The following is a 14,196-nucleotide window of genomic DNA, read 5'->3' as shown; positions in this document are numbered from 1 at the left end:
GACTGACCAAAGTGCACCGTCAGTGGCCAAGTGTGACGCACCTCCATCTTCAGCCAGGTCTTAGCCCCTTGCTTCCTAATTTTTTCCTAAGCCTTATCTTAGCTGGCAAGAGTGCCAAACGATATAAAAATTAAGCTACATAACAATTTGTCAAAACATTTTGTAAATTAAGTCAAGAACATTACAGTGGTTTGTGTGACTGTATTTGCCTTAGGTCTCCAAATAACTAGCTATGGCCCTGGTTTGAGCCAGTCCCAATGTGATTGGTGGCTCCTGCACTGATGAACAAGGCGGCTAATAGCGGTGAGAACAAATGTAAATTGCAGGATACATTACATGGAAATTCAGTTTGGAGCGCTGCGCAGAGTGGACAGCATGAACACAGGGCAATGTCGCGTCTGCAAGTGGTGAGTTGACAAACGCATCTCGCAATTATCTACCAACTATTTATGCTTGTTTTCAACCTGTGTGAGTAATTTGACTCATAATTTGTAAAATATCCGGAACAATAAGTGTGACGTAACGGGTTAGCACAGTGATTTCTGGAATAAAATACGGACGATCCGTAATATTTGACAGCTCTGTACTACAGAATTTTGGGTGAATTTTCAGTGCATCCCTAACATTCACACATGGACGAATTTGTTGTTACCTCTCTGTTAATGAAAGAAAAACCAACAGTGGTCAGATAAAAATCTTAATCTGACAACAGTAACGCTAAATTTAAAAAATTTATGAAAATGAACGAATAAAAATCAGACATTGCTTTGAATTTTGGTTGAACAGTTAAAAAAAATAAATAAATAAAAATAAACTGTTTTTGTAACTTTGAATGAGACTTCAGCAGGTATTGTGTCCGACTCTTCATAAGCAAACTCCTCCAGTTGTCTTAGAATTTACTGGTGCTTTTCCAAACGGCATGTTTTGGCACCTTGCACAGAAGTTCAAGATTTAAATCAAGGCTGTCTTTAATGTTCTTTCTTATCTCCTGACACAACTCTCTCCTTCGCTTCCTCTGGTCCATGTTTAGTGTGATTCACACCATGTCACCTAGCAGAGTGAGAGAGTACTTGTCACCCTGTAAATAAGATGACTGATTACAAGTTTGAAGGGACCTGGGATGCTAATTAGAGCAGGGGCCCCCAACCTTTTTTGCCCCACGGACCGCTTTATGTCAGACAATATTTTCAGGGACCGGCATTTAAGGTGTGGCGGAAATAATACAACAAAATAATATGGTATGAGCTGCATGAAAACTGTGGCGTTTTTGAAATATAATAAACACAAGGAGCGTCTAATCTGGCCGCAACACTCCGATCGCTATGGCAATGTTTAATGCCTTCAAAATACGATACAACGCAAATTCAAAGTGCATGAAAATGACGACTCACCACAGCACCGAACTTGATTTTCTGCAAGCAGATGGTCCCATCTCGGGGTAATAGGAGACAATGACACCTCAAGTGTGTGGTTTATGTCCAGTCTACTTCGTAATTTTGTTTTCGTCGCCGTTGCTGCAGAAACCCCCGCCTCACACAGGTAGGATGTCGGAAATAGCAACAGTGCTATTGTGGCGATCTCAGAGTATTCAGCCATAACTTTAATCCAGTTGTCTCGAACGTACTTTTAAGGCCACCGTCATTTGCGATCTCCAGCAGTTGTTTTTACTCATTTTGCGAGCTCCCGCGTTTTGTTTTGAAGTAATCGGTCACGTGATGGAGAAGCGTGGCTTGACGTGTGTCAAGCGTGACACAGACGGATGTAACGGAAAATCCAGTAGTTTTTCAAAATAAAACATCTTTCGTATTCCGAAATAAAACGGAATTAAGGCAAGTTCTTTCTGTGCGGCCTGGTACCAAATGCCCGGCGGACCGCGGACCGGCGGTTGGGGACCCCTGAATTAGAGGACACACCTTGGTTCAACATGACCTTATTACCAAATTGTTATAAATTTTTTTCATGGGTATCATTTTTATCCAGGCCCGTTTCACAAGTTTTACTTGATTTATTTAATTACATATGTCCTAATAATTCTATTTAATCTCAATTCATTTTCAGTGTTTCATTTTCATATTTTTATTACTTTTTTCTGATTCAAGTTATTTCTGTGACCACTGTGCGTTTTTCTTTCATCAACATGGGGTTACTAACAATTCTGTCCACCTGCGTACATACAAACATACTTGCATGTATACCAAAACCAAAGAAGTAAAAGTGTCAAATAAAATTGTAGAATTTAAGAATACCGTATTTTCACACCTATAAGGCGCCATTAAAAGTGTAAAATTTTATCCAAAGTGAACAGCACGCCTTATAATGCAGAGCGTCTTGTGTATGCGCTGAGTACCAAAACCTGACAGAGAGCCGACACGTTGTTTATATAGAGAAAAGGAGGAAGTGAATGAGGACAGGCATGCGGTGAAGAAGTCGGCCAATCAGTGAAGGGTGGGCGTGTATATATAATATAAATAGAGAGAGAGAGAGAGAGAGAGAGAGAGAGAGCCATCGGTTATGCGGAGAAACATGGGAATCGAGCAGCCGCGAGAGAATTTCAAGTCAACGAATCCATGGCTCGCAAATGGAGGAAGCAGGAGAACGAGCTTCGCCAAGTCAAAAAGACGAAGCTGAGTTTCCGTGGACAGAAGGCGAGGTGGCCCGAGTTGGAAGACCAACTGGAGCGGTGGACTGTTGATCAAAGAGCAGCCGGCAGAAGCGTCTCCACAGTCACCATTCGACAGTGTACTACTCACGTTTGTTCGACTGTGTACTCACGTTTTTTGATTGATCAAAAAACGTGAGTACATTGTAAGCTGGCTAAATAAAATGCAACCAAACTCAGTTTTGCTTCCATTGCCTTTTTAAAAACGTGTTTTTAGCGTGTATGCGTATGTCTTAGCATGCTACCGTATGCTTCAAGCTAACGTGTTTTTAGCGTGCGTGCACGCATGCCGTATGTTTAAGCTGGCGTATGTTTTACCACTGTAAAACTGCGCCCAATAATACAGTGCGTTTTGTCTATGTGTAAAATACCAAAATAGCACCCGTTAGTGAGACTGCGCCCGACAATACAGTGCGCCGAATGGTCGTAAAAATACGGTAATTAGTAGTTAAGAATAACAACAGCTAACTATTTTTTTTTTTTTTTTAATTAGAGATGCAAGTAAACTTTTCGAAATGATTCTGAATCGCTTTTTTTTTCTGAAGCATATCCGGTTAAAAAAAAAAAAAAAGATAACGATGATAATAATAGGTATTATTGTGATAGATTTGCTCCATCAGATGCTGCAGGGAGGCTGCTGCCACCAATTTAAACCTGCGCTCATATTCTTCCACATTCACCATTCACCTGTTTTTCCATAACCTAGTCCCTGTCCGTCCAATCAATTTCTACGCATATTTTTCATTGGTCATCCACTGCAGTGATTTTGGGTGCTCACTCGACCATTGTCAAACTATCTTCCATGCAATAGTCCTCATGTTCCACAAACTTTTCTGTGTGCCGCCCACCATTCACAAGTCTCCACTGTCAGACCGATCTCCGCTTTTGCGGATTTTGCTACATTATGCACGGGACGCCAGCGTATGAAGTCATCAGGACGTCATGTCAAAATACTGTGTTTTGCAGTAAAATGATTTTATTATTCCAGAGCAGTGTAAGGCCACAGGGGAAATGGCTGGTTGAACGCTTGTAATTTTCTATATTCATTATTATTGCAGTTGATCGTTAAAATATGGTTTTGGTGAATTAAAGTTATTTTTTGAATTAATTGGCTACAAGGGAGGGGTACATCCTCAATCAGTACTTGTTACTGAGAAAAACAGCACCCTTTTACATTTTGACTTTTTATATTCATTAATCGGAGGGAAAATGTTTTTACATAGTTCGGATATGCCATATTTATTACGAAGGAACATCTAGAACCCCGTTACAATTACAGTAATATATTTAGTAATATTTACGAAGGCTTAGGTTCAGCAACAGGTAGATTTTTTTTTTCTGAAACATCATAGCTAAAAAAATTATAATGCATGGTAAAATCCGTACTGCGCAGGTTTTTATAGGTCAAATTTAAAAACCTCTCAAAAACCTGACGTGCGAGAAAAAAAGTAAAGCAATGTTTCAAATCAGTCAGAAATACGTACACAAACAACCATCGATGATTAAAATTTGCTGTTGACCAGTGGAATTAAAAAAAAAAATTCTCACCTTAAAGTCAGTGTTGTTAACATGTTCAAAGACCAAAGCAGGTGTACGAGACTGAAAAAAAAGAATAATGCATTTATAACAACAGATTCGGAATAAAGGGTTGAACAAATTTAAACTGACATTGAAATGTAACAGTAAACAATTGGTGTGGATGAATAACATTTACTAATACAAGTTGGCTACATGTACGTTGTGATGCAGGGCAGAATGATTTATTAATAGTTTTTTTCTGTAATCGAAATCGTGATCCCAGGCAACACGATGACGTGATCACCAAAGCTTTGTGTTTTTGCAGCGCTCCTGACTAACCCAGAATTTGTTGTATCATCTGTCTCACACATAATGGCCAGCTCCCTCCTCTTCCACCAAGCTGACCAATCAGAAGCAAGAGAGAGAGAGAGAGAGAGAGAGAGAGAGAGAGAGAGAGAGAGAGAGAGAAATAGAGAGAAAGAGAGAGAGAAAGAGAGAGAGAGAGAGAGCTGTAAATTTGTTTTCTGTTTCTACAGTTATGGAGCTGCTTTATTTTGGTAATTTATGTTGTTATGCATGCGCCAAGAAAGTTCTCCGTGTTCATGTTTTAATCCCCAGCAGATTTGATGATTGTAACGGTCTCCGTACTGGCCTCCCTCAAAAGACCATCATACGGCTGCAGCTCATTCAGTATGCTGCAGCTTGGGTTCTGACCACAACAATGGGATGAGAACATATTAAACCAGTCCTAAAAGATTTACACTGGCTCCCAATTAGCAGTAGAATAGATTTTAAAATTCTGCAACTGGTCGACATATCACTGAATGGTGTGGGTCCTGAATACGTTAACGAAATGCTAATTGAATATAAACCCCTGTAGGGCTCTGAGATGTGGAGACTTGGGTCAATTAGTGGAGCCCAGAGTTTAAAGTAATCATGGTGAAGCTGCATTTAGCCATTATGCTGCACACAAATGGAATAAACTGAGAAGTTAAGTCTGCCCTGAGTGGACATACTTTGAAATCCAGGTTAAAAACTTTGTTTTTTTTCCCCATAACTTTGATTAATGTCCTCTATACAATTAAAGAAACATCTTTTAAACATGTTAGAAACCCACTTTTAATTCTTTACATTTAAATGTTTTTTAAAAGGTTTTCTGTTTAAATGTTGTCAACGTACATTCTAGTAATTTTTGGAGCTACTTTTGTTTTGTCTCCTTTGCTTCTTTCTAGATGTTAACTGTTGTGTTTGTAAATGCCTGTAGGTATTGTCTTTGCTTATGTGAAGCACATTCAGGTATCTTGTGTATGAAATGTGATGTGAATAAAACTTGCCTTGCCTAGACGACTAATCTTCGCAGCCCTTGTCTATACATACTCCCCATTGTAAAGATGGGTGAGGTAAGCAGTGGCTCCTTGCACGAGACAAAACTGCCCCCAAAACCTAGTGATTTCAAATAGTTTGTCCTAGGCAGATGTTAAGTGCACTGTAATTCTATATTCAATGTGTGTTTTGAGCAATGAATGGCAGAGGCTTGGAAACTTTGAAGATTGAAATTTGAAATGGTAAATAACTGCATCGTTCCTTTAAAAGAAATCTACAACTACTGTATTTTCCGGACTATAAGTCGCACCAGCCATAAAATGCATAATAAAGAAGAAAAAAAACATAGATAAGTCGCATTGGAATATAAATCAGATTTTTGATCTATTTCACTCTATTTGATAAAATCCAACACCAAGAAAAGACATGTCATCTTGAAAGGCAAATAAAAATAAAAATAGAGAACAACACGCTGAATAAGTGTACGATATGCTATCGTTACATGACGCATCAACAACGAACTTAGAACGTGCCTGGGATGTTCATGTAACATATTAAAGAGTTATTGAGTTTACGATAGCATCAAGAACACGCTAACAAGTTCACCAAACCATCAGTGTCACCCCAAATCACTAAAAATCTTCATCCTGTGTCACTTTTAAACAACTTCGGAGGTAGAAAATGCAGCGCTTCCTCTTCTACGTCGCTTACGTTAGTCATCTTCAGTTGTTTTTATCAGTTACCGCCAATGTGGAAAGTATCAACACAGGCCGAGAGCACCTTCTTGCGGTTTAATGTGAAAATAACGTGAAATGATGTGTTAATCATTTCACACATAAGTCACTCCATAGTATAAATTGAACCCACGGCCAAACCATAAAAAAAAAAAATTGTGACTTGTAATGCGGAAAATACGGTAATTCACTTAAAGCCAGAGCAAGACAAGAACAGAAGCAGTGCAAATGTAATTGATGATCTTTCACAAGTGACAGCATTACTATGCTAGTAAAAATGGTGACAAAGAAATACACCTCTAATTGATTTGACCATGACTGTGCAGTATGTCAATTACATATAATTGCATACTTACCACAGGGTCTTTCACGATGTCTATAAGGGAGATGATATTTGGTCCTCCTCGTAGATTCTCCAAAATCTTAATCTCACGTTTTATTTTCTTTTTCTTCACAGGCTGATGAGACAGAAATGTCGTTCATGTTTGTGGACTGAAAATATAGCTAAAATGATTGCAGCAACTAGGGCATCATCATTTTATGGATTTATTTACCTTGAGGATCTTGACTACAATCTTTTCATTATTGGTGATGTTGATGGCCTCAAAGACTTCACTGTATTTGCCACGCCCTAGCTTTCGCACAAGCTGAAAGTCATCTTGGTTACTGTGAATGCATTATTCAGGTTGGAAATTCTGGCACCAATCTGGTGAAAATGGCATGAAACAGGCAACAAGCATTTTACCCCCATTCCACGACATGGGATTCATAGTCCCAGTACTCCCTCGGTCGGTGAGTGTTGACCTCATTGTACACCCTGGCCCGGCTCGGCACAGGTCCCGACATGTCCGACAGCTTGGAAGAGTGGGTGGTGAGCTCTCTCTGCAGCAGAGGGCTCAGGAAGGGAGGGGTAGAAGGAAAGGTTCGGGGTGAGGGTTTTGATTCAAAGGGGGTGAGGGTATGGGGAGTTGGGGATGGGGGTGGGGGGGGGTTCTTTGAGGACAAGGGAGGGGCACCAGGGGCACGTGGTTGTTGCTTTAAAAAAATAGAAGAAAATGAATGAAATATGAGCAATTAAATCATTGTGAGCTACAATCCATATCAATATTAAGATTAAGATGTCCTTTATTGTCCCACAATGGGGAAATTTACAGTCTACAGCAGCAAAATTTGGGGGTGGAAAGAAGAAAAAAACAAAGTGTTTGCATGCACAAAATAAATGTTTCAGAAGAGCGCTGTACACAGTTCAATATATATATATGCGCGCACACACACACACACACACACACACACACACACACACACACAGTATATAAGCATATATGCAACTGGTATAAGGTGGCTGTGCTATTTACAATTGTTACTTAACATACCTTACTCTCACAAATAATATAAAGATGTATGTACAAATTTCAATTATGGATTAGCTTTTTGCTCACTCTCAATTCTAGGGGTGGAAGAAGAATTTGATGCATCGTGACACAGATGTTAACAATTCAGTATTGACCAATACATCTCAATATGTTCTTGTTAAATAATGTAAAGCTCCTTGCTGCCTGACAGTCAGTGTGGCGCAACGAATGAGTAAGCAATGGCTGTGGCATGCGTATCACACCATCCAACATAAAACTGGAATGTTAGCCCTTTGTTACTTCAGAGATCTGTGAATTGATTTGTGCATATGTGATGGTGCCTCATAGCAATACACAAGATGTTCACAAATCCTCTTTTCAATTTTAAGACTATTAGAAAGGCAGTTGATATCATAACTAGATTTATTTCAATGTAATGAGTGGTTGACAAAGACTTCCTCAATGTGGTGATGCACCATCTTTCAATGTGATTTTTACAAATCTAAATGAACATTGATTACAAAAAAAAAAAAATGGTTGTCTTTTCAACTGCCTTTGTAATGACTTCTATAGATTGTAAAGATACTTTATGGACACCCTGTGAAATGCACATCATGTCCTACTATAAGCTTTAAGACAGGGCTCCCCAACCTTTTTTGCCCCACGGACCGGTTTATGTCAGACAATATTTTCAGGGACCGGCATTTAAGGTGTGGCGGATAAATTTAAAAAATATATGGTATGAGCTGCATGCAAACCGTGGTGTTTTCGGAAGATAATAATAAACACGAGGAGTGTCTAATCTGATCGCTATGGTAATGTTGAATCAAAATACGATACAATGCAAATTCAAAGTGCATGAAAATGACCATTCACCACAATGCTAAATCAGTGCGAGCCCCGAGCTTGATTTTCTGCAACCAGGCAGTCCCATCTCGGTGTAATAGGAGAAAATGACACCTGAAGTGTGTGGTTTATGTCCAGTCTACTTCGTAATTTTGTTTTAGTCGCCGTTGCTGTAGAAAAACCCTGCTTCACACAGGTAGGGTGTCGGAAATAGCAACAGTGCTATTGTGGCGATCTCAGAGTATTCAGCCATAACTTTAATCCAGAACACCGGCAGAGTTGTTGTCTCGAACATACTTTTAAGGTCGCCGTCATTTGCGATCTCTAGCAGTTTTTTTACTCATTTTGCGAGTGCCTGCGTTTTGTTTTGAAGTAATCGGTCACGTGATGGAGAAGCGTGGCATGACGTGTGTCAAGAGTGACACAGACGGATGTAATGGAGAATCTGGTAATTTTTGAAAATAAAACATCTTTCGTATTCCGAAATCAATAAAACGGAATTAATATAAGTTCTTTCTGTGCAGCCCGGTACCAAATGACCCACGGACTGGCGGTTGGGGACCTCTGCTTTAAGACACATTGGAACACTGCGATTTGCAGGGGGGATAAGTGCAGAGTCAGACTGCAAATAGTGGAAATGCATTATTGACACTCTTTTATAATTGCCATGAAAAAATACTCAGCAGAAAAAAACATGAATAATTGAGGGATCAGGTGTGAATGAAATGAATAGCCGAGTGATGAGGTAAAAACTACACAAGCAAGTGGGAGATTCCACGATCTTATGACCGTTGAACTCTGAATATGCATGGGTCCACCTGTGTACACCATTGAAACGAGTGAGACACTTGGTGCTTTTCTTGGCATTGGTGCTACTTTTTGTATTTAGGTTAAAAATATCATGTACCCTCTGAAGTGGCTTCATGTACCCCGGGGGGGGGGGGGTACCCATAACCCCATTTGAGAACCACTGCACTATAGGACAGGGCATCAAAAACAGGAAATGCTTAACTCCCCTGTACATGCTCGAAAAAAATCCCACACTTAATGTGTATGAGTCTTGGGATGAAAATACAGGGTGTTCCAAAAGTCTTGGGCACATTTGAAGTCCCCATATCTCCTTGACTATGAATGGTAATAGGATAAAAGTCGTGCCATTTTAAAGCTAATTACATTAAGTTTTTCGTAAGGCTATTGATTTTTTTATTTCTTTTCAGACCCATGAATGGCGTTCAATCAACCAGAAAAGGCGTTTTGTGTGCTTGAATTTGCAAAAACTGAATCATGGACTGTTGTTCAACGTGCATTTCGCAGAAAATTCGGAAAGGAGACACCAGAGAGGAAGTCTATACTGTAGTGAGATGGCATGGTAAATTCATAATGGATGGGTGCTTATTACGGATAACAGAAGCTGTTGCAACCATTGACAATGCAATGCTAGGACGTGTTTTGACTATCGGCTTGATGTGTGTCGTGTGACCAATGGTGCTCACATTGAACATCTTTGATCATTCCATGTAAAAATTGAGATTACAAGCTTTCTGAATTTACCAGATGTGTTTTTATATCCTGAATAGTTTCCGAGTTATTCAATGTCAAAATATGCCCAAGACTTTTGGAACACCCTGTATTTTCGTATGCATATCGTGCCATCGAGTGTGACGAGAAATGTCATCTTTGACATTTTAATGCGCTGAGCATGTTGACTGGATCCAACTGAAATGATGTCAGAAAAGCATTGATCATGCTTTATAGCCAATATTGTGAACTTTTCAGCGCCTCAAATTCTGATCATTTGCTGTGACATCAAAAGCTGCCCTACATTGACTTGGATTATCTTCTCAAAATGTCATAAATTAGATAAGAGTCCAGGCCTGAAGACTTCTACAAACCTCTTTTTCATCGAAGCAGTACGGCCACCGAGTGACAAGAGGAAATACTGTAAAATAACGTATTTGTTGTTTTCTACCTAGCGTCTTAACCATACATATCTACCTCCAATTTGCTAAGATGTTTGTGAAAAGTTTTTGAAAGCTTTTTATTTCATCGCATGCTGTTGCTGTGACGATGCACTGTTTGCAAAGAAAAAATTATTCTGTTTTTGAGGGTCTGAACCTGAGTGAAAACCTTGCACATACGTCAGGCCTGGCCAAAACATTCATATTTTAGAGGGTTATTGTGTGTTTTCTTAAAAATGGCTCCGTAGCGCCCCCTAAAATGTTTTAACGAATCACCCCAGGTTGTACATTCCGCCTAGATGAGGGGTGTCCAAAGTCGGTCCTCAAGGGCCGCTGTCCTACCTGTTTTCCAGCTCTCTCAGGAGCAACACACCTGATTCAAATCATCAGGGTTGTTCTAATGCTGCTTCAGAGCTGGCTGATGAGCTGATCATCCGAATCAGGTGTGTTGCAGGCGGGAGAGCTGGAAAACAGGCACGACAGTGGCCCTCCAGGCCCGGAGCTGGACATGTCTGGCCAAGATCTACGAAAATAGGGAGACATATACAACAGCCTAAGACCTACAAAAAAAGTATTTTGGCGCCAGACCCAAAACCAGGGGTCACAAACAAAAAGTTTTTGAAATAGACAGTTACTTCTTGGCTAATGATTAGTGCAAATGGCTCTCAGTTTGATACAGTACATATGTTTGAAATAACAAATGCGCTCAAATTACCTTTGATCATATGTTATTATATGTTTGATTAATGATTAATGGTATTGACTTATGTGAAGACAATGCTCATGTTCATGATAACTCACAATAATTTTCTATAAATCTCTGCCTGTTTAAATTAAAAAAAAAAAAAAAAAAAACACTTGTAGAACATTCCTAGATGAAAAAAAAACTGTGTCCCATAGTTGGTGAGCTGTTTTTGGAACAGGCCACGGGCTACTCATGTGGTCCTTGAGGGCTACCTGGTGCCCACAGAAGTCAGCCATTTTGAATTCACTTTTGAATTTGGTGAGGTTTTGGCCTTGACAGAACTCATATTTTAATGAACTCCTCCAAGACAGTCTATCCAATCGTCTTCAAATTTTGTGTTTCATCTACAGATGTTCATGATGAAAAGTTGTTCAAAGCTTTTCATGTCGCTGCACGCTATTGTAATGGAGATGCGTTGTTTGACAAGTAAAAAAATGTCACGAAGCATACTCAATAGTACGTTTGACCTAGATCAACTAAAATTGAGAGGCCTTTCTAACAACCCAAGACTTTGTAGCTCTATGCTACACCAAACAGGAAGTCCAACATTTTAAATTTGCCTTCAAATTTTTCCCCATTTTTGACCTTATATTTTTTTGACCAATTACAGATGTCCGATTTGAACAAAATACTCCTAGATTTGATTCGATTGCCTTGAAGAGTTTGTGTGTCTCATCTAAAGATGTTAAATCATTATTTTCCGATATGCCAGTAACCCCAATGTGCCACAACCCCAACGTGACCAGGGTTGCTAGGGTCCTGTATAGCGGCTTGCAGATCTAGTACATTTTATATTTGTGTAACAGTAAATGTAGATAAGCACATGCTTGGTATTAACACAGAATACAGACAGGTCAAGTTTTTGTACTGTTATAACTGTTAATAATGTTCGTAAAGGCTTTATGATACTAATAGTTTGCACTTAGAAACAAACAAAAAAAGTCAAACTATTGCACATTTCAACAGGAAATTGGGGTTTAAAATACGACCACTACTGAATGGGTTCTGATCTACTCCACTACTCAATCAGGATACGACTAACTACTGCAGATTCATATGCAGTTAAGCATAATCACTCATGGTCCACCAGCTCATGCTGCTTCAAATGGGTATTGTTGTTTGTTTATTTTATTTACTCACTAATAACAATTGGTTAACACAAACAAAACAAAGGTGAACAGAGTCCAACTGAAGTAATTAATGAAGAGATTTCTCATGTCATTCAAATGTCTTCTCTCGACCTATCAAATCATAGGAAACCAAGTCTACCGTTGGCGGCACTGTGTCGTAATCAACAACATCCAGTTACACTGCTTGACTCGAGATAAACATGGCACGTATTCGTCGGAATTAAGAAACATTACTACGGAACCAATTCCTTTTACAGCTTCTCAAAAACGACAAAAGTACGAACCCAAAATAACCCATAATATGCTGTCTGTCCAGCATTAGTCATCAGCCAATACCCGCTGAGTATATCATGCAGTCAGTCAAACAATCAGAACAGCTAAATATATATAATAAGAAAATCAGGCGTATCACTTACTCGGTTTGTGTTTAGTTTTAGTCGTTAGATGTCTGCTGTTTGGTGAGGCACACGCAATTAAATGGATTGAAACTCACATTTGAATACAAGTTGGTTTTCAAATAATGTTACACATGCATGTTGACCATTTGTTTTGAGTAGTGCAGGATAAGAAAACACATTGGCCTGACAGATGGTTGGCGTAGTAGACTGGGTTTTGACTGCTAAGAGGATGTTGGGCGGACCCTTGACGATAACGTCCAATCCTAAGCAAATGGCAAAGCTCATTTGTTTTATCGTCCATTCTTGAATGGTTTATATCATCAGCAGAGTCACTGTGTATATTTACCCCCGTGATCAATGAGACGAACGAAACGCTTCCCCAGAAAATCGGGTGTCAGTCCCAACGGCCAAATTTCGAACCGTCGCCGGTACGCCTGTTCTGATATGAGATTTCTGCTGTATCAGAGACAATATGGCGGACCACGACCCCTACGTCACCAACTACCGAGACGGAATCCGCAGAGGGACAAGAGCCTCGAATTGCCAGCAAAATGCTTGCCATATAAACCGTTTCGTTGACGCTGTATTAGCCACAAAAGTGGTGTAACTATCCATTTTGTAAAATATATTGACAATTTTTACGTGTGTAGTGTCAAAAGAATTGCGACGCTGGAGGGGCGTCGCCTTAGACCAAACGTTCCGTGAAAACATGAAGTTTACCGGAAGTCCGTCGCACAACACAATCCTGCCACGAACACACCCCTCAAGTCTAAGTTCCATGAAGGTAATTATGTCACCAAGCACCACACTTAAGTAGTCCAATAGAGAAAAAAATCTCTGTGTCCTTTCATCCTTATTCTTCCGTTTATCCAGGGGTCAGTTTGCATAGGCAGCAGCCATAGCAGCGAATGCGAGACTTCTCTCTGCACATTAATTTATGACAGCGGGATCCCCAGAAGCTCCCAGGCCTGCCGGTAGGCATATACCCTCTTGTATATTTCCCCAGGGTCTTCTTTCAACGAGGTGTGCCCAAAACACCAGGGAATCATCCAGGTGGCACCTAACCCAATGCTAACCTCATTTTGGCAACTCTCCGAGCCCATACCTGTCAACTCATACAGTTTAGCCATAGTTCATACGGATTTTGTGGTGAATCTTACGTATATGGCCGTGTCGCACAAATCATACGGATTCTGAAAATTTCCGGGTTTTTTTTCCCCCCTAACAGGTAGTTCCGTTTGCTTTTGCCCAGAATGGTGCTAGTCTACTCGAATGCTTTCATTTCCGGTAACTTTCCAGGATTGCCACTAAGTAGAATGATGATTATACATTAACCAGACATTGTATTATGGAGATCTACAATAAATATCATTGAAAATTTCGTGGGTTTTTTTTTCTGCCGTTATTTTGACATATAAAATGCTTTGGTATGTTATAAGGATTTTTTGCTCTTTATAAGGATTTTTTTGGTAGTTTATACAGGTTGGCGCTCCGAAAAGTTGACAAGTATGTGGACGGGAAGAGTGCTTTTGT

The 14,196-nt window shown here is 39.8% G+C and overlaps 1 protein-coding gene across 1 annotated transcript in view; it reads right to left on the bottom strand.

Moving 5' to 3' along the window:
- The window catches only part of LOC109508177 (casein kinase II subunit alpha), a 41,255-nt gene extending 28,117 nt beyond the window's left edge, over window positions 1-13,138 (bottom strand). Inside the window, exons 1-5 of the mRNA XM_019858055.1 lie at window positions 13,010-13,138; window positions 6,980-7,269; window positions 6,789-6,900; window positions 6,591-6,692; window positions 4,208-4,258 (exon numbers count right to left, since the gene is read on the bottom strand). Of these exons, the coding sequence (XP_019713614.1) occupies window positions 4,208-4,258; window positions 6,591-6,692; window positions 6,789-6,900; window positions 6,980-7,080 (366 nt within the window). The 5' untranslated portion in view covers window positions 7,081-7,269; window positions 13,010-13,138. The remainder of the gene's footprint in view (window positions 1-4,207; window positions 4,259-6,590; window positions 6,693-6,788; window positions 6,901-6,979; window positions 7,270-13,009) is intronic.
- Window positions 13,139-14,196: the final 1,058 nt, after the last annotated feature.

Source organism: Hippocampus comes, unplaced genomic scaffold (assembly GCF_001891065.2).
Source record: "Hippocampus comes isolate QL1 unplaced genomic scaffold, H_comes_QL1_v1.1 scaffold311, whole genome shotgun sequence".
Lineage (NCBI taxonomy): Eukaryota > Metazoa > Chordata > Actinopteri > Syngnathiformes > Syngnathidae > Hippocampus > Hippocampus comes.
The sequence above is the reverse complement of the archived record's forward strand: the minus strand, read 5'-3'. Positions and strand labels throughout refer to the sequence as shown.